The sequence below is a fragment of the Pimephales promelas genome, chromosome 13 (genome assembly GCF_988280905.1).
Source record: "Pimephales promelas chromosome 13, fPimPro1.hap1.1, whole genome shotgun sequence".
Classification (NCBI taxonomy): domain Eukaryota; kingdom Metazoa; phylum Chordata; class Actinopteri; order Cypriniformes; family Leuciscidae; genus Pimephales; species Pimephales promelas.
Window position 1 is genome coordinate 33,848,566 of NC_142781.1, and position 21,238 is coordinate 33,869,803.

At 36.1% G+C, this 21,238-nt stretch overlaps 1 protein-coding gene across 1 annotated transcript in view; it reads left to right on the top strand.

Moving 5' to 3' along the window:
• Positions 1–21,238, top strand: part of fut8b (fucosyltransferase 8b (alpha (1,6) fucosyltransferase)) — a 110,271-nt gene that overhangs the window by 84,496 nt on the left and 4,537 nt on the right. The window contains exons 5-9 of the mRNA XM_039689969.2: positions 4,386–4,500; positions 8,977–9,214; positions 17,414–17,660; positions 19,403–19,582; positions 20,838–20,988. Of these exons, the coding sequence (XP_039545903.2) occupies positions 4,386–4,500; positions 8,977–9,214; positions 17,414–17,660; positions 19,403–19,582; positions 20,838–20,988 (931 nt within the window). The remainder of the gene's footprint in view (positions 1–4,385; positions 4,501–8,976; positions 9,215–17,413; positions 17,661–19,402; positions 19,583–20,837; positions 20,989–21,238) is intronic.

Sequence of the window (21,238 nt, forward strand, 5' to 3'; positions counted from 1 at the left end):
AATTCTTTACGAGAAATAAAAAAATACATGCATTTCACATCTAAAATCTACAATTAGCTCTCATTTACCCTTAATATTTCTTGAAGAAACAATTAAGATTTGTGATCTTATCTCATTTGTGACTCTCAGAAATTGAATCTCTCAAACCGTGTTTGACCCCGTGATCAAAACTACATTACATTTGCATTAAGAATATAATAAAAGTTTGTTTTGTTTTTTGCATTGTGACAAAAGCACATTTAGTCTCTGAATTATTTTTAATGTAATGCACACACACACACACACACACAAAAAGAAAAAATGTGGTATGTATTTATTAAGGATGTGTTTTCCGTATTGTATTTAATTAGAATTAGGCTCAAACATGACCGGCTTGCACGAATCAGCATTATGAAGAATAATAATTATAAAAAAGTTGAGTTTAGAGTAATATTTATAAACGTTTTTGAAAGAAGTATCTTCTGCTCACCAAACAAAAATACTGTAAAAAACTGTAATATTGTGAGATTTTATTACAATAAACACTTTGAAAGTGATTTAAATTTTAATATATGTTAAAATGTAATTACTCTATAATGGCAATTTTCATCATCATTACGCCAGTCTTCCCTGTCACATGATCCTTCTGCTTAATTATTGTCATAGTGCTCACTTATTAATTATGATTGTTAATTTATTATTATTATCAATGTTAAAAACAGTCTTTTCTACTTAATCAGAGCTTTTTTATAGAATGTAAAGTTCAAAAGAACAGCATTTATATGAAATAGAAATCTTTTGTATCCTCATGAATGTCTTTAATGTCACTTTTGATCAATTGAATGCATCCTCACTGAATAAAAGTATTAATTTATTTTTCTTTTTAAACCTTTTTCTTACTCCAGACTTCAGCAAAAACTATGCTATTTATATGATTAATTGTCAAAATGCTAAAAAAAAACCCAAAACAACTTAAACCTAAAATTGGTTTTCAGCAAAACATTATTTTCATTTACTTCATGTTTTCTTCTGAAATATGAGTCGAGCGTGTCGTCGACGGGTTTCATAACATTCAGAATTGTTTTTTGATGAGATGGATGATGAAGAATTGATGTGCGTCTCTAGTTTCACCGTTATGAAACGGCTCCAGACACTAATAGTGGTGCGATAGAAATATAGCAGCACTTAATTTCGAGTTATCACCCACTAGACTAATTACAGAGAGAGACGCTGTCAATATCTCATTATCTCGCCGTCTCTCAGACGGTCAATCAGCACATTCACACCTGTTTCTCTGTTTTCACAAAGAGAAGTGCTCGATTCACATTAAATGCCGTGCCGTGTTGGAGCGAACGGCTCCCTGAGGAGTCTCTCATTGATGAAGTCATAATTAAACTCCTCATAAACTCAGCGTATGCCCATCTGTTTGAATTAGCAAATGACTGGTTGATGTGTTACTAGTGTCTAAACTCCCACAAAGTTGATCATCCAAAAATTAAAATGATCATCATTCACTCATTACTTTATTTCTTCTGTCGAACAAAAAAAAGAGATGGTTCTCACTGCAGAACATGAAATCCACGGGGAGGAGTCGGATCCAGGTCCAATTCTTCCCACCTTACATACCTAATCCTACCCAGCTCCACCCCCTGATACCTAAACCTACCCAGCTCCACCCCCTGATCCCAACCCCACCCCTAATCCTACCCAGCTCCACCCCCTGATCCCTAACCCCACCCCTAAACCTACCCAGCTCCACCCCCTGATCCCTAACCCCAGCCCTAAACCTACCCAGCTCCACCCCCTGATCCCTAACCCCACCCCGAATTCTGCCCAACTCCACCCCCTGATCCCTAAACCCACCCCTAAACCTACCCAGCTCCACCCCCTGATCCCAACCCCACCCCTAATCCTACCCAGCTCCACCCCCTGATCCCTAACCCCACCCTTAAACCTACCCAGCTCCACCCCCTGATCCCTAACCCCACCCCGAATTCTGCCCAACTCCATCCCCTGATCCCAACCCCACCCCTAATCCTACCCAGCTCCACCCCCTGATCCCTAACCCCAGCCCTAAACCTACCCAGCTTCACCCCCTGATCCCTAACCCCACCCCGAATTCTGCCCAACTCCACCCCCTGATCCCTAAACCCACCCCTAAACCTACCCAGCTCCACCCCCTGATCCCAACCCCACCCCTAATCCTACCCAACTCCACCCCCTGATCCCTAAACCCACCCCTAAACCTACCCAGCTCCACCCCCTGATCCCAACCCCACCCCTAATCCTACCCAGCTCCACTCCCTGATCCCTAAACCTACCCAGCTCCACCCCCTGATTCCTAACCCCACCCCTAAACCTACCCAGCTCCACCCCCTGATCCCAACCCCACCCCTAATCCTACCCAGCTCCACCCCCTGATCCCTAACCCCACCCCTAAACCTACCCAGCTCCACCCCCTGATCCCTAACCCCACCCCGAATTCTGCCCAACTCCACCCCCTGATCCCTAACCCCACCCCTAAACCTACCCAGCTCCACCCCCTGATCCCTAACCCCACCCCGAATTCTGCCCAACTCCACCCCCTGATCCCTAAACCCACCCCTAATCCTACCCAGCTCCACCCCCTGATCCCTAAACCCACCCCTAAACCTACCCAGCTCCACCCCCTGATCCCTAACCCCAGCCCTAAACCTACCCAGCTCCACCCCCTGATCCCTAACCCCACCCCTAAACCTACCCAGCTCCACCCCCTGATCCCTAACCCCACCCCTAAACCTATCCAGCTCCACCCCCTGATCCCTAACCCCACCCCTAATCCTACCCAACTCCACCCCCTGATCCCTAAACCCACCCCTAAACCTACCCAACTCCACCCCTCAGATCTGGATCTGACTCCGCCCCCTGGATCTCGTGTACTGTAATGAGGTGCTACTGAAAAAAGGGAGATGTTGTGCTGAATGTTCACGCTGTTCTTTGCCTCGGTTCACATTAAAATACTGCAAAATACATCAAGACGAAGGTTAAACTAAAGGATGGTCTGGCAGTGATTTTATTGTGTACAGGCTGTTAGAGTAATAATCAGATCTGGATTATTTTGATTTCATAGTTCTCTTCAGAATGACGCCTCAAACCCTGATGCAACCGTGAAGGACGGTTTAAGGAGATTTGAGATCTGATTTGGTCAATATGTGAACTATAAGTAATCAACAGTGCTGGGTAGATGTAGTACTTACAAATTATAGTCCATTTCTGGAGACAATGACATGTTTGTACACTGCAAAAAAAAAAAAAATAATTATTTCTGTCTTGTTTTCTAGTACAAATATCTAAGCATTCTCAAATCAAGATTCAATTACTTGAGAAGCAAAAAACTGTATCAAAAATGAAGTGAGCTTTTGCTTAAAACAAGAAAAATAATCCTGTTTTCCCTGTGAGTAGAGTTGGTTTTTCTGATATTTTGGTAACTTAAAGCCTTCATGTTTAGTGCATTATACCATTTTTATAAACAAGTGTAAATAAAATTAAAATGCATTAAAATATTTACAGCTTCCTTTTTACATCTGAAATTGCTTGTGTCATGCATTATACATTCTGAAGGTGTTACATTAAATTATTATAATGATAAATGATAAAAAAGTATCATACAATGCATTAAAAGGCATAATCAATGCATTAAAAATACCTTTATAATGCATATTGATACTTGCCTTGTTTTAAACTTAAACTTGCATAATTTTGACTTAATACTTAATATTTAAGTAATTTCGCTTGTCAAGTAAATGTATCTTGATTTTTACTGGAAAGCAAGACAAACATACTGAGGTAGAACATCACTGCAGTGAAACAATCTATTACACATACTTTTTGATTACTTTGAGATTAAAAGATTGCATTGATTTGAATAATTGTGTAGCATAACAATAAGAGAGAAAGAAAATCCTTTTTCCATAAACCTTTGGGAATTGCCTAAATACAAAATGGCATGAATTTGTGCATTTTAATGTGTTAAAAGACATAGTAATACATGATTAGATTTGGGAGAATCACTAAATTGCAAACATATATTTGTTTTGCATATATTGTGTATATATACCTTACTTTAAATATCTACTGCGTAAATCTTTAAATTGCACTTTACTAGCCTCAAACTAAGCGTTTGAATGTACACATTGTCACTGCTTGACAAATGCACTTAAAACTGAATTAGAAATAATTCACCACCATTTTGTCAATAATATTTAACCATGTAATCAATAAAAAAAGTAGCTTTACAAATGTATTATGTATAAATGTGTCATTTTTGGAGTCTGATTGCGTAATCCAGGTTACATATGACCAGCACTGGTAATGAATGGTTGTCAGATGATGATAGAGAAGGTTTAACACTCTCTCCTGTGTGTCAGAACGATCATGACAGACCTGCACCTCCTCAGTCAGGCGGACGGAGCCGGGGAGTGGAGAGAGAAGGAGGCCAGAGATCTGTCCAGTCTGGTGCAGAACAGGATCTCATACCTGCAGGTACAGAACACGCATCCTTCTAAAGCCACTCAGCATTTTCACTGGACACTATTTTGACATTGATACCATGGGGAAAAGCTGACATATAGATCTTATAATTTGGCAGCAGGTATATTAGGCTGCTGTCACTTTAAAGGGATACTCCACTTTTTTGGAAATAGGCTCATTTTACAAAAGAGTTTTACCGTTTTTGAATCCATTCAGCCGATCTCCGGTTCTGGCGGTACCACTTTTAGCATAGCTTAGCATACATCATAGAAGTGGACAGGATCATTAGCATTTCTCAAAAAAAAAAAAATGACCAAAGAGTTTCGATATTTTTCCGGCTCATTTTACAAAACTCATTTTACTGTTTTTGAATCCATTCAGCCGATCTCTGGTTCTGGCGGTACCACTTTTAGCATAGCTTAGCATACATCATAGAAGTGGACAGGACCATTAGCATTTCTCAAAAAAAAAAAAAAATGACCAAAGAGTTTCGATATTTTTTCGGCTCATTTTACAAAACTCATTTTACAAGTTTTACCGTTTTTGAATCCATTCAGCCGATCTCCGGTTCTGGCGGTACCACTTTTAGCATAGCTTAGCATACATCATAGAAGTGGACAAGACCATTAGCATTTCTCAAAAAAAAAAAAAAAATGACCAAAGAGTTTCGATATTTTTCCGGCTCATTTTACAAAACTCATTTTACGAGTTTTACCGTTTTTTAATCCATTCAGCCGATCTCCAGTTCTGGCGGTACCACTTTTAGCATAGCTTAGCATACATCATAGAAGTGGACAAGAACATTAGCATTTCTCAAAAAAAAAAAAAAATGACCAAAGAGTTTCGATATTTTTTCGGCTCATTTTACAAAACTCATTTTACGAGTTTTACCGTTTTTGAATCCATTCAGCCGATCCCCGGTTCTGGCGGTACCACTTTTAGCATAGCTTAGCATACATCATAGAAGTGGACAAGACCATTAGCATTTCTCAAAAAAAAAAAAAAATGACCAAAGAGTTTCGATATTTTTTCGGCTCATTTTACAAAACTCATTTTACGAGTTTTACCGTTTTTGAATCCATTCAGCCGATCTCCGGTTCTGGCGGTACCACTTTTAGCATAGCTTAGCATACATCATAGAAGTGGACAAGACCATTAGCATTTCTCAAAGAAAAAAAAAAAAATGACCAAAGAGTTTCGATATTTTTCCGGCTCATTTTACAAAACTCATTTTACGAGTTTTACCGTTTTTGAATCCATTCAGCCGATCTCCGGTTCTGGCGGTACCACTTTTAGCATAGCTTAGCATACATCATAGAAGTGGACAAGACCATTAGCATTTCTCAAAAAAAAAAAAAAATGACCAAAGAGTTTCGACATTTTTCCGGCTCATTTTACAAAACTCATTTTACGAGTTTTACCGTTTTTGAATCCATTCAGCCGATCCCCGGTTCTGGCGGTACCACTTTTAGCATAGCTTAGCATAAATCATAGAAGTGGACAAGACCATTAGCATTTCTCAAAAAAAAAAAAAATGATCAAAAACTTTCGATATTTTTCATATTTATAACTTGACTCTTCTGTAGTTACATTGTGCACTAAGACCGAAGGAAAATGTACAGTTGTGATTTTCTAGGCTGAAATGGCTAGGAACTATACTCTCATTCCTGCGTAATAATCAAGAAACGTTTTACGCAGCAGGTGTAATGATATGACGCAGCGCCTAATTTGCGACTGAAACTACACAAACTTAGTCCCGGTCATGTTAGAAGTTACAGAGCTGTGGACTATTTATCAAAATGAAGTGAGTTTCAGCTTAAAACAAGTCAAATTATCTTAATTCGTTATTTTTATAATCCCAATGGCAGATATTTTTTCTGGTTTTAAGCAAAAACTCACTTCATTTTGATGTTTTTTTCAGAGAACGAAGTCTTAATATCGCATCTCAAGTAAACAAATCTTGATTTAACAATGTTTAGATATCTGTGCTGGAAAACAAGATAAAAATACTTTTGATGAACATATATATATTTTTTTTTTTTTGCGTCGATGATCTTTCAGAAATCATTTGCTTCTCAGTTGTTAACATTTTCATTGGTGCTCACTCAGTTATTAATAATGTTGTAAAAAAAGGTTTTTGCTGCATAATATTTTGGTGCTCCAGATCTGATGAGCCAATTTTTGGGTCAAATATGGACAAACTCAAACGTTGGGTTAAAAATTAGTTTAAAAAAATTAACCCAATGGCTGGGTTTGTCCATATTAAAACAACCCAGCATTTTTTAGTGTGAGTTGTTTGTTGAGGAGAGGTGTGTTTTGTTTGCTTTTTATTTTATTTTGTGTTCAACAGTTTATGCATGTGTGTATCGAGCGCTAACAGCAGTTGTAGTCTGTGTTGAGGGCAAATCTAAGTAAATTATTTCATTCAATACTGACATCTAATCATTTTTCACAATATGTGTGCTTTACTAGATGGTCTATACCAGCACAAGCACAGTGTCTGTTTCTCTCTGCAGGAAAGATCTGGTTATCATTCACTGCCATACGCTTTACACCAGATCGTCTCTGATCACTGATTTCCATATCATCTCTGCATCACATGTCTGGAAGTGTGTTCTGCTAGGGCAGCACTTTAAAATGAGAGTGCTTCATCTGCTGCCATGGCAAACTCTGTGCCAACTGGATCGGATTTGAATTAGAAGTGAAATCTATATTGCCTTCGCACAAAAAAAAAATTTCCAGGGCCGCCAGACAATTTGATTACCGTAACTCATTTCCTCTAATGGCACAATAAAACTGAAAAAGCATTTCTGAGGGGAAATAAGCTGTGAGCGCAGAGATTCCCTTGCCGGACACACAGAATCTGTTCATCTTTTACACATGTGTGTGTGTTTTAGGATAACTATAATTCCTGCCCAATACCTTAGCTCAATGTAATCATTTAGTATAAAGGTTGAATTTGATGCATAGATTTATTTTAAAAATTTATAATAAGCATCTTGGAATGTCTACTTATAGGCGTTTTTGTAATGGGTACTATAAGATAGGCCTATAGGAACTTTTATGATTATTAATATTCTTTATTTATATATTTTTTTTTAATTTCACATGTGTTTTGTTTATGTATATTGTGTGTCTGTTTTTGGATTGTATTTGTCTGTGTTAGGGGACAACGGATGGAAATTAGCATTGTGCTAAATCCGGCGTATTTATTGTCCCATCTAAATAAATAAATAAAGAAAGAGAGTTTTTGTTAGCGCTGTACAATTATAATTAATATGGAATCTCCTTCAAGAAGGGCAAGAAGCTTCAGTAGCGTTGTCCTTTTATTTTCTTATTTATTCGTGGATTTTATTTTGCTTTTTGTTTATTATTTACACTATGCCGTTCAAAAGTTTGGGGTCTGTACGATTTTTCTTTTTTCTCTTGTTTTTCAAAGAAGTTTCTTCGACTCTCGCATAATATTGTTAAATATTATTACTATTATTTTCTATTTTAGTTTATTTTAGTTAATATTTTAATTTACCTTCAGCATCATTACTCCAGTCTTCAGTGTCACATGATCCTACAGAAATCAATCTAATATGATGATTTGATGCTCATTTATGATTATTATCAATGGTGAAAACTGTTGTGTGCTTCATATTTTTTCTGGAAACAGTGATGCACGTTTTACAGGATTCTTCAGTGAACACAGTTAAAAAGATTTAATTTGAAATCTATCTAATAGAAAGAAATCTGTAATTTATGTATGTAATAAATGTGACCGTGCTATTGAAAAAAAAATTATTTTGGAACGTTTTAAAAGAGTAGTTCACTTTTTAAAAAAAAAATTGCTGATAATTTACTCACCCCCTTGTCATCCAAGATGTCCATGTCTTTTTTTTTTTTTTTTCAGTCGAAAAACATTGAAAACTTTCTAAGATTTTCTCCATATAATGGACTTCAATGGGGTCCAAACGGTTCAAGGTCCAAAAGGGCTGCAAACGACACTTAAAACAAATCTTTTTACAAGTCATTTCATTCATTTCGGTTGTTGAATCAACCAAATGACTCGAAAAAAGATTCGTTCATTTTGATGGAACAGGAGAGTCACGAACGCGCATCTCAGAACAGAGCGAGGCGACCATTTGAGCTTATAAAACTTAAACTTTTATATTTATTTTTTAAATGAGCGATCGTTTCGCTTGATAAGACCCTTATTCATCGTCTGGTGTCGTTTAAAGCCCTTTGAAGCTGCACTGAAACTGTCTTTTGCACCTTGAACCGTTTGGACCCCATTGAAGTCCATTATATGGAGAATGTTTTCATCAAAAACCTTAATTTCTTTTCGACTGAAGAAAGAAAGACGTGGACATCTTGGATGACATGGGGGTGAGTAAATTATCAGCAAAAGTGTTTTTAAAAGTGAAGTTTACAAAGTCATTTGATCTAAAATGCAGTCATATTTGAGTTGCATCTGTCATGTGTGTCGTCTGTCCGGATCAGAACCCGCAGGATTGCAGTAAAGCTCGTAAGCTGGTGTGTAACATCAATAAGGGCTGCGGATACGGCTGTCAGCTCCATCACGTGGTTTACTGCTTCATGATCGCTTACGGCACGCAGAGAGTTCTCATCCTCGAGTCGCACAACTGGCGCTACGCTCCTAAAGGATGGGAGGCGGCCTTCCTTCCCGTCAGCAACACCTGTACGGACCGATCCGGAGCCACGACGGGACACTGGTCAGGTGAGAGCTGTAAATCAGCATATCTCTTTATTAAAGTCAGCATGAAACCGAAGTTGAGATAATTTTTTCTTCCCTATTGTGACTTGAACGATTTTAATAACTTTAATATGCACATGAACATAGATATCCATAATAATAAAGGCTAGATGTCTTACGGCGGAGCCCCTATCGTCATCACTGGCGGCCATCTTGTCACAGGCAAGCTTTCTGGCGGGCTCAGTGGTTCCTGATGAAAGATGAGTGATCAGCACGAACACTCTTATCTCGTTGAAATCTTGACGGATTTACAAACGGTTCGGTTTCTTAGGAACACTATTAACCCTTTTTTGAAAAGACATGGAAATGCTCATTTCAAACTTAAATGGTTGTAATTCAAGAATGCTTTGGAATATAGACGGAAGATTGGTCCCGTTTTAAAGAAGACATTTGGCAGATTTTTCTCGAAGTGAAATAAATTAAGAAAGTGAAAGTTATAGAAGTTTGAGTTTATAGAAATGTACAATGTAAAAAAAATAATTTTTCATATTTTATATAAAATATATATTTTCAAAACCTGGGCTACTCTAAAACTGCAGAAAAATCAAAGCCAAAAATCTGAACAAGTTGTGTTTTAAATTTTAGGTTGATATCTCAAAAAAATGAGCTTTCAGTGAGATTTTGTTTGGGCGCAGTACCGATCGCTTCCACTAGGGCACAACCAGACTCCATTACAGCCCATATAAGGGCGCCTCCATTTCCATATGTGTTTTGAGTGATCTGAACCATAATTTTCACAAATTTTACACAATTTATGAAGTAGAAATCCTATTCAGAAGTAGTATGGGAAGTTTGGCAGATTTTGATATGAATTCAACCTCTAGGAATCACATACAAAGAACACGCATGCGCGTTATAGCTTATTGCCATAACACAAATGGTGTATTTTTTTTTTTTTTTTTTGTAATATTTAAAAAAATTTCAGACCTTTTTCTTTCTAAAATAATTGAATGGATGCTATCTTTTGAACTCTTGGCATGAAATCAAACTGAGGTTTCTAACTTTTTTTCATGATTTTTCATGTTCATTGCTATTTCAAAATAAAGGTCTGAACACGCTTTATGAGTATGAAAATATTCTTGTTGCAAATTGATAAATTACGGCTCCTGTGTAAATTATTTTGAAAATCAGTCACCAAATATGGAAACTAGAGATTGTAAGCTTTCAAATGATATATAGTTTGTCAAAATAACTTAAGGTCTTTTCTAAGATATTATTGTTTTAAAAATATAATGGCAAGCGTCCCACCGGTGACAGGTTTAACGTGGCTATAATTATGGATGATTTATTTATTGAGACACTTATTATTCATAAGTGTTCAGTGTCATAACTACATCTCTGACGTTTATAACAAACCAAACCGAAAATTGAGCAACTACACACACCATTAAAGGGATACTCCACTTTTTTGGAAATAGGCTCATTTTACAACTCCCTCAGAGTTAAACAGTTGAGTTTTACTATGAAAATCAATGGGACCAGAAACCGTCTGGTCACTGATATTCTTTTAAATATCAGAAAATCGGCTGAATGGATTCGAAAACGGTAAAACTCAACTGTTTAACTCTGGGGGAGTTGTAAAATGAGCCTATTTCCAAAAAAAAAGTGGAGTATCCCTTTAAACACAATGTCACAAGTGAGCGAGCTGCCTGTGACAAGATGGCCGCCAGTGTGGACAGCAGCGCGGACGAGACATCTAGCCTGGAAACAGAAATGATTAGTTCATCTCTTTCGAGTCTTCGGGTTCGGGACGGGTCAGAGTCTTTCGTTCGTCCTGTAGACTGCCCCCGGCCGAACCCAAAGACTCGAGACTCGATGAATTAATCATTTCCCTTTCCGGATCCGGACCGGTCCTTCAGTGCATTGTGGCTGCGTCACACTGACGAGTCGACATCGACAACTAACAATTTAAAGACACAAGAGGCAGAGCGTCTCTAATTAAAACACATCTCTTTTTCTGCATTCTCCAATTAAAAACAGTGCTGCATTGATTTAATTGTTTTCTCTTTCCTTGGTATTCAGTTTAATAGACTTTTAAATGAACATTTCTCAATCCATTTTAAATTAACTTAAAGGGATACTCCACTTTTTTGGGAAATAGGCTTATTTTACAACTCCCCCAGAGTTAAACAGTCGAGTTTTACCGTTTTCGAATCCATTCAGCCGATTTTCTGATATTTCGAAGAATATCAGTAACCAGACAGTTTCTGGTCTCATTGACTTCCATAGTATATTTTTTTCCATAATGGAAGTCAATGAGACCAGAAACTGTCTGGTTACTGATATTCTTCGAAATATCAGAAAATCGGCTGAATGGATTCGAAAACGGTAAAACTCAACTATTTAACTCTGAGGGACTTAAGTGGAGGAAAAAAGTGGAGTATCCCTTTAAGATCAGATTGTAATTGTATTCCTTGTAATGCCAAATGTGCTATATATAAAAGTGCTGAGCCCATCATGTCATATTTAACAAGAATTTGTGCAGCTGTATTTGTGTGTGAACTAGAGTCCACTTCTCTAATGCTCCTAAAGCTAAACAGACAAAGTGTGACGCTCTAGTACAAGACCGATATATTTAAGTGTAATGAGGACATGTGAAAATTTCCTCTCTTCTTTGTGTCCTAATTATTACAGCTGAGGATCTGTTGAGGGAATAGATTATCTGAGGATTCTTGTCAAAACCCATTCCAGCCGCGTGAAAAAAAGGCAGTAAAAGAGCTGCGAGTGCTTTTACACGAGCCTGGGAATGGCTTGGGAGTTTTTTTCTTAAATATTTCATGCTTTACCTAATTAAAATTTCAAGCACACTCGGGATCACGTGTGCACTTGCTCGTGGAACGGCCGTAAAACAGCCGGCGGGCCGCCGCTGTTGTTGTTGTGTAATTGTTAGGGAGAGTTTTAATGAGCTAGTTGTCAGTTGGTTTTTGCGGTTGGGAACGTCAAAGCCGTGTTCAGCTAACGGTCATAATTAGCAGACCCGCTTTAACTAGTTTTTTGACAAACTATTAAAACAAAGCCGCTGTTTCTCCCCAACGTGTTCTGCTTCGGTTCATTGGCGGTTTCTAAACTCAGTTCAAGGCTAATCAGAACGCCTTCATTCCTCTAATAATGTGACAGTATAGCAAGAAAAGTTCACACAGAAATGAACATGGCGTCATCATTTACTCACCCTCGTGTCTTTTTAGTTCAGTAAAACAGAGTTTCTGTCAATTGAAAGTGAACGCACACACAGTAGGTCATTTCTTAGGTCATTTGTCATATTTATGTGCGGAACATACACTGTAAAAAAAAAAGTTCAATTTACGGTAAAATACCGGCAGCTGTTGTTGCCAGAACTTTACTGTATAAAATACGGTACAATGTAAAAAATATCCGTGATTTTAACAGTAAAAGACTGTAAAAATGCTACAGTGCAAAACTGTCAATTGGTTAACAGAAAGTTTCCGTACTTTATACGGTAAATAACTGTGATATAATTTTACAGTAAAGTACCGTTAAATCTACAGTTTTTGAAAGTGAAAAAGAACAAATCGTGAAATTTTAAAAAAGCAATAAACATTAAATGTCACATAAAACCCTAATGCACATAACAGATTAGAAAGCAAACTATGAAACAAGCTATTTCAACAAAAATATACATCAAATGCGAAAGCGTCACGCAGGGAATTGTGGGAATGTCAATTTACGGGTTTTCACTGTAAATTATACAATGAGTTGTTCGTTTTTACTTTAAAAACTGTAAATTTAACGGTATTTTACAGTAAAATTACATGAAATTTACCATTAGATCTATCACAGTTATTTACCGTATAAAGAAAGGTTCTGTTAACCAATTAACAGTTTTACAGTCTTTTACCGTTAAAATCACAATCATTTTTATTACTGTAAAAAATAATCGTGATTTTAACGGTAAAACGGTAAAAACACTGCAGTGCAAAACTGTTAATTGGTAAACAGAAAGTTTCCGTACTATACACGCTAATTAAGTGTGATAGATGTGGTACATTTATATAAGACTTAACGGACTAACCCAGCCGTTGGGTTAAGTCTTATATTTAAATCTTTAACCCAGTAGTTGGGTTTGTCCATATTTGACCCAACTTTAGAGCATTTTTTAGAGTGTATGAAATAAACAAATGTCTCATTTTCAATATTCCTCATTTAAATAATTCATCCGCACAATAAAGGGGCGTGGCCTGGTTGAGTTAGTTAGTAGTGTGTTAAACTGGCGGTTATGGGGAAAGCGGGACATTTCCCAAACGCGACCAATCTCAACACACTGATCCAGCCGACCAATCAGAGCGCAGTGTGCTTTTCAGAAGGAGGAGCTTCATAGAGACAGGAACTAAACAGAGCGTTACTGACAGACTGGGAAGAGAGGAGCCGCAACAATGGAGAATATTGAGGAAAATAGTGTGTTTTTGAAACATTCAAGCATGAAAACCTATTCTAGTTCTCTTTATAATACGTATTAGTAATATTTGTATGTATTTTCGGAGCTTGACGGCATCTATCCCTTCATTTTCACTGAATAGAAAAGAGCAGCATGTTCCAGCCAGGCTAGGGTGAGTTAATGATTTTTAATTTTATGAGCTGTATTTATCCACTGAATAAACATCCACAGCTCCTGCCTCTCTGGCTCTTTCTTCTGGCCTGTGTCTCTGTTTCTCTGGAGGGTGTTTGTGAAAGGACTCCGGGTAAGTGACCTGCTTAATCTGACGTGTCCAGACTTCTGCCCCGAGACCAGCGCCAGTCATTCCAGCACGAGGGAGTGTGTGTGTGTGTGTGTGTGTGTGTAGCACTGAAACGGGTCACCTTGGCGACTTTTGTAGAAACTGGCCTCCAGAACACTTTGGGAATATTTCTTCAGATCAAAGTCTCTCTGGTTTCCTCCCTCCGCCGTCCTCTCGCGCTCCTGTCCTTCCTTTGCCCCGTCTAACACAAACTGCACCATTAAATCTAATCAGTCTTTATTTCTCAGGGGTGACTTTGCATCTGCACGGCAACCACATAAACCATGCAACGCTTTAATGCAGTTAAACGCCACAGTCGACATCTGCATCAAACATTTATGAAAACCTGTGACAGGTCGAGCGTTTATTGATGAAAACTCAAGCTTAGGTTATGCTAGAGGTAAATGGCAAGCCGTTTTAGCTTTTATTCATTTTCAGGATATGAATTCTTGATATCAACAATTACATTTTTTGATATCAAAAATTTAATTCTTGATATCAACAGTTGTATTTTCACTAGTGAAATGTCACCATTCAAAACCAATTGTTGATATCAAGAATCGATTTCTTACTAGTTGAAATACCAATTTTACATATCAGAAATACAATTATTACAAGTACACTGAAAATATTGATGGTTTAACTTAAAGTAAGTAACCTGGTTGCCTTAAAATTTTAAGTTGATTGAACTGGAAAAAGTGAGTTAATACAATGAAGGAGAATGATTTAATCATCAGAAACTCAAAATTATATGTTATCTGAACTAAATAAATTATTTAAGTTGATTTGACACATGAAAAAATTTTGTGATTACTACACTGTAAAAAATATTGTTGGTTTAACTTAAAAAAGTAAGTAACCTGGGTTGCCTTAAAATTTTAAGTTGATTGAACTGGAAAAAGTGAGTTAATACAATGAAGGAGATTAATTTAATCATCAGAAACTCAAAATAATAAGTTATCTCAACTAAATAAATTATTATAAAGTTGATTTGACAAAAGAAAATATGTTGTGATAACAAATCTTGAAAATATTTTTTTACAGTGTAAAAACCTTTATTTTTGATATCAAGAATTCAATTGTTACTAGTTGAAATGTCTATTCTTGACATCCACAATTGAATTGCTACAAGTAACAATGTTCATTTTTGATATCAATTATTCAATTTTTACTAGTGACAGTTTGCATTTCTGATATCATGAATGTGATTGTTACTAGTTAGAAAGCCATTTTAGATATCTGAAATAATATTGATATCAGAAATACATTTTCAGATATCAATAATTATAATTTTTACTAGTAACAATTGAATTTTTGATATCAATAATAGACATTTCAACTAGTGACAATTTAATTATTGATATCAGGAATTCATATCTTTACTAGTAACAATGTAATTATTGATATCAAAAATTATATTTCTACTAGTAAACAATCAATTCTTGATATAAACAGTTGATTTTGAATGGCAGCCTATGGTGACATTTCACTACAGATATCAGCAATTAAATTGTTATCAAGAATTCATATCCTGGAAATGAATAAAAGCTAAAACGGCTTGCAGCCTACAGTTACTGGCTAATGAACTCACATGGCTGAAGAATTGAGCACAAAAGCATGTTTTGGGCTGTATTTCTCCTGTTAGGAGCACACAGGTGCATGCAGATAGGAGTGAGCGATGGTCTTCAGGTGTGACTGCTAAAAAAAACAGGAGATTTCTCATGCACATTGGACGTTTTCTTTGTTGTTACCTCTGCTAGATGCATTGTGAGTTGGTTGTGCTTTAAAAGATGGTTTGTTGTCTGTATCAAACATTTGCATCTTGAAATCATGATAGATGGGTTGAGTGAGCGGTGCCAGGTTGAGCTACTTGATGCTAATGCCGCGGCTCTCTTTCAAATTCTATTGAGCTTCTACCTTGAAAGCATCATTGGCAATGCAGTAGGCAGATAAATGCTTTGTTTTGGCCATTTTGGCAGCGTTGCATGTTTCTGCAATCACGGAATGCATTTTTGATTAGCTCAGTGTTTTATTCAACAAAGGTTTGATATAAAAAAAAAGGCTCCATCCAATTAAAAATGAACCGTTTCTCCCAGCATCTATTGTTTCACCCAGATAGCAAAGTGACCATGTCGTTTCAAAATTTATTACATTTCTGCTATTTTCCGTCAAATGAAACTAGATGCGGAAAGACTCTGTTGAGTTTCAAAAAATGACCACGAGGGTCGCATAAAAGTGGTCTATATGATTTGTGTGCTGTCAGGTCAGATGTTAAATTTATTTGAGGAACATACCATCATTTATGTAACTTAAAGTTTATGTAAGGGATGATGTCGGGGGGTTATTCTTCGCTGGGTATACATAATCACGCTTATTACACGGCTATTTGCCACGTAAGTAAATAATTAGACACAAAATATTGATCTGAGTCAAGTTCAAACTAGACGGACATTTATACAGTCATTCATATCACTTAGCACACAGAATTTCGCCACATAAATAATTATGGGGATTAGAGATATTGATTTCAGATTAAACCGTTTTAAAATCATGCCTGTTGTATAATCCAACAGTGTACAAAACAATAGACACAAAATGGCAGCCGCTGCGTTTGTGTGAAATGAGAGAGAGCGAGTCCACGATACTGGGTGGCATAATTAAATAACTGTACACAAAATAATGATTTGACTGAGTTTTTTTGTATTATATTTTATATTTTATTAGCTCACCAAAAGCACAACTAGTGACCCAGTTTTCAGAGGTTGTTTTCTAGGAATATGGAAGCACGATTGACCAATCAGAATCAAGTATTCCACCTAAAATATACATATTAGGACCTAAAATGACATATTAGCTCCTGAAATGTACATATAATCACTAACAATGTACATTTTAGCACCTAAAATGCACATATTAACACCTAAAATGCACATATTAACACCTAAAATGTACATATTAACACCTACAATGTACATATTAGTACATATTAGCACCTAAATATACATATTAGGACCTAAAATGGACATGTTAACACCTAAAATGTACATATTAGGACCTAAAATTGACATATTAGCACCTAAAATGGACATGTTAACACCTAAACTGTACATATTAGGACCTAAAATTGACATATTAACACCTAAAATGTACATATTAGGACCTAAAATTGACATATTAACACCTAAAATGTACTTCTTAGCACCTTAAATGCACATATTAGCACCTAAAATGCACATATTATCACCTAAAATTGACATATTAACACCTAAAGTGTACATATTAACACCTAAAATGTACATATTAGCACCTAAAACGGTGACAGCTTTTGTACCTTTTTTCTGAGAGTGTACTGGGAAGAAAAGAGCACCGCAACTTCCGTTTCATGCCGACTTTAAACTTTAAAATGCTGATGTAATGTGTTTCTGTGCAGGTGAGGCTCATGACCGGGACGTTCAGGTGGTGGAGCTGCCCATTGTCGACAGCCTTCACCCCAGACCCCCGTACCTTCCGCTCGCTATCCCAGAAGACCTTGCTCCTCGACTGCAGCGTCTGCACGGTGACCCGTCCGTCTGGTGGGTGTCTCAGTTCGTCAAGTACCTGGTCCGACCTCAGGCCTGGCTGGAGAAGGAGATCCAGGAAACCTGTGTCAAACTGGGCTTTAAACACCCGATTATTGGGTCGGTACATCTCTCATCTTCTCTCAGTCTATCAGATCATCATTTTATTTGTCTTCTCACATTCTGTGTGTGTGTGTGTGTGTTATCTGTGCCCGTGGCAGACGCGTCTGGTGGGTGTTACGCTGAAAGATGATGACACATGATAATGACAATGAACATGGCTCACAATCATGATGAAATTAATGAGAATAACTGAGAATTGAATGATTGCGGCCCCACGGGAGCATCATTCTCTCATGACAGCGCTGTGAAATATAATAACCCAAATATAATGTAATAAAGTAAATCTACAATGAAGCATAGAGATCAGATGACAAGAGAGAGAGATAGACTAATACTAATGTGTTTGGTACATACGAAGGATTTGATTTCTGCTCAATGTTCCTGTCAGTTTAATATGAATGCAGTTTTATTGATTAACAATATGTAAATCATCAGTGAAGTGTTGAAGTTCAGTGCATGTGTCGTTCTTCGAATCATGTGTTTGTTGCTATCTATCTATCTATCTATCTATCTATCTATCTATCTATCTATCCTTCTTTCTAACTAATCTTTCTTTCTATCTAATCTATCTTTCTAACTAATCTCTTTCTTTCTTTCTTTCTAACTAATCTATCCTTCTTTCATTATTTGTTTCTAACTAATCTTTCTTTCTTTCTACCTAACTAATCTATCCATCTTTCTTTCTTCCCTTCTACCTAATCTATCTTTCTTTCTTTCTACCTAATCTATTTATTTTTCTTTCTTTCATTATTACTTACTTACTTTCTAACTAATCTATCCTTCTTTCTTTCTTTCTTTCTTTCTTTCTTTCTACCTAATCTTTCTTTCTTTCTTTCTAACTAATCTATCCATCTTTCTTTCTAACTAATCTATCGTTCTTTCTTTCTTTCTACCTAACTAATATATCCATCTTTCTTTCTTCCCTTCTACCTAATCTATCTATCTTTCTTTCTTTCTTTCTTTATTACTTACTTTCTAACTAATCTATCCTTCTTTCTTTCTTTCTTTCTACCTAATCTTTCTTTCTTTCTAACAAATCTATCCATCTTTCTTTCTAACTAATCTATCGTTCTTTCTTTCTACCGAATCTTTCTTTCTTTCTTTCTTTCTTTCTTTCTTTCTTTCTTTCTTTCTTTCTTTCTTTCTTTCTTTCTTTCTTTCTTTCTTTCTGAGCTAGTACTTATTTTTACTGATAAATCATCAGACTTTAAGACTTACCTGGCAAATTATATATATATATATATATATATGAAGAGTTCAGATGCAAAAGCCTCTAAATGCCATTTGAAATTTTCTTCTTTAATGATGATTTTTGTCAAACTTGTATATTCAAGTTCAGTAATTTCACTTAAATAACAATTAATAGGTAATTATCATTGCAATTTAAGTGAAATAACTGAACTTAAATATACAAGCTTGACAAAAATCATCATTAAAGAAGAAAATTTCAAATGGCATTTAGAGGCTTTTGCATCTGAACTCTTCATATATATATATATATATATATATATAAAAGATGAATTTCCATTGACTTGAAGTGAATTGATTTTCTTACATGAAGTAACTGGATATGTTAGGGTTAAATAAAAAGGGTTCACTGTCAAAATGGTACGAATATCGAACAATTCTTAAATCAAGATACATATACTTGAGTTTCACAGTGACTAAAGATTATAGGAAATAAAAAATATAAACTATATGAACAGTTGAATAAACTCAAACATGTCTCTGTCTTCCAGTGTCCATGTCAGACGGACAGATAAAGTCGGGACGGAGGCCGCGTTTCACCCCATAGAGGAGTACATGGTCCACGTGGAGGAACAGTTCCAGTACATGGCCCAACGTGACGGACACGTGGATAAAAAACGCGTGTATTTGGCCACCGACGACCCCTCGCTGTTACAGGAAGCAAAAACCAAGTGAGTTATGAGTCATGAAAGGGATTTCGACAAATGCTACAAAAGTGCAGAGAAAGAGAGACAGACAAACACAAAAAACAGCGTTTGATCTAGTCACTCTATTTTTGCTCTCACCGAGTTAAAAGCATCAAAGAACGCTGCAGTTTCTCACTGCATGCAGCAAAATAAAGAAATATACATTTTACATGCTTTTATAAGCTTTTCACATTTCCTGTGAGAGCTATAATTCACTTTAAATTTCACTTTATAAATGACTTTACATTTAAATGTATTTATAGGTTGTTATTTATTTATAATGCATTTTATTTGCAACCATATATAAATATTTTATGTATAGTTATATAATGAAAATGTGTATATTTGATGAGTCATCAGTATTCTAAATGTATTATGCACTTGCACTATTTTCATCTTCCAGTTTGAAAATGTAAATTTATGAAAATCTATAATGTATTTGTTTGGGATTTATTTATTTTATTCGCAACCATATACAAATTGTTACATTTTACATATAGTTATATAATGAAATGTATATTTTTGATTTATTTTCATCTCTCAAAATGTTAATTTGTCTTGTTTCCGGTTGTCTACTGTGGCTGGAAGGTCATTTAGTGTTAAAGTACTGCGTAATATCTCATCTGTGGCTACATTGAAGACTCATATCTATATAACATGTATATTGGATAATGTGACTATATGTGTCCTCCTTATGTGAGTGTGTGTGTGTGTGTAAATGTACGGTAATGTACAACGTTAAAGTGACCTTGAGCTACGGAAAGGCGCTATATTATTAAAACAACTTCTTCTTCATTTTGAACCTGGAATATGAAAATAGTGTGAGGGGAAAAAAGCTCCAATTTTACATTTTTTAATATATATATATATAACATTTTTTTTTTTAACAATGTACAACATCCCAGCTGGCATTCGACTGACATTAAACTTTTAAATGTTATTGAAATAATGTCAGTTTTTGAAAAAACGTTAATTCAACGTCAAAACAATGTTGAACCCCAAATAGTTGAAGTGGTGTTGTTAACTTGCTATGGATTCAACATAGAAATATCAATATATTTTTGAGTTGTACATCAAATCAACATTATTTATAGGCTATCCAACACTGGCACCTGCGTTGATTCAACAGTGACTGGACGTTAAATTGCCTGCTGGGATTGTCTTTAATGATGTGCAACACAAGTTGTTAAAATACCGTTTATTGTTAAATGTATTTTTAATATTTTAAACGTTTTTTCAGGTACGCCGACTATGAGTTCATCAGTGACAACTCCATCTCTTGGTCAGCAAGTTTACACAACCGTTACACGGAGAACTCCCTCAGAGGCGTCATCCTGGACATCCACTTCCTGTCGCAGACTGACTTCCTGGTTTGCACCTTCTCCTCACAGGTACATAGTAACACTTTACAATAAGGTTTAATTTGGTAACATTAAAGAGGATTCATGGGAAATCAACTTTGACATACAGTATAAGAGGTCTTTGTACCATTAAAACAGCCTGCAAGTTTCATAGCTTAAAACGTCATCCTTATTATAAACATAGGATTCATAATCAAGCTCCAAAAATGGCTCGTTTTGATATTTTTATCTGTTTTACATCTGTGATGTCACATGGGCAAATACATTTTCCAGTGCCAAT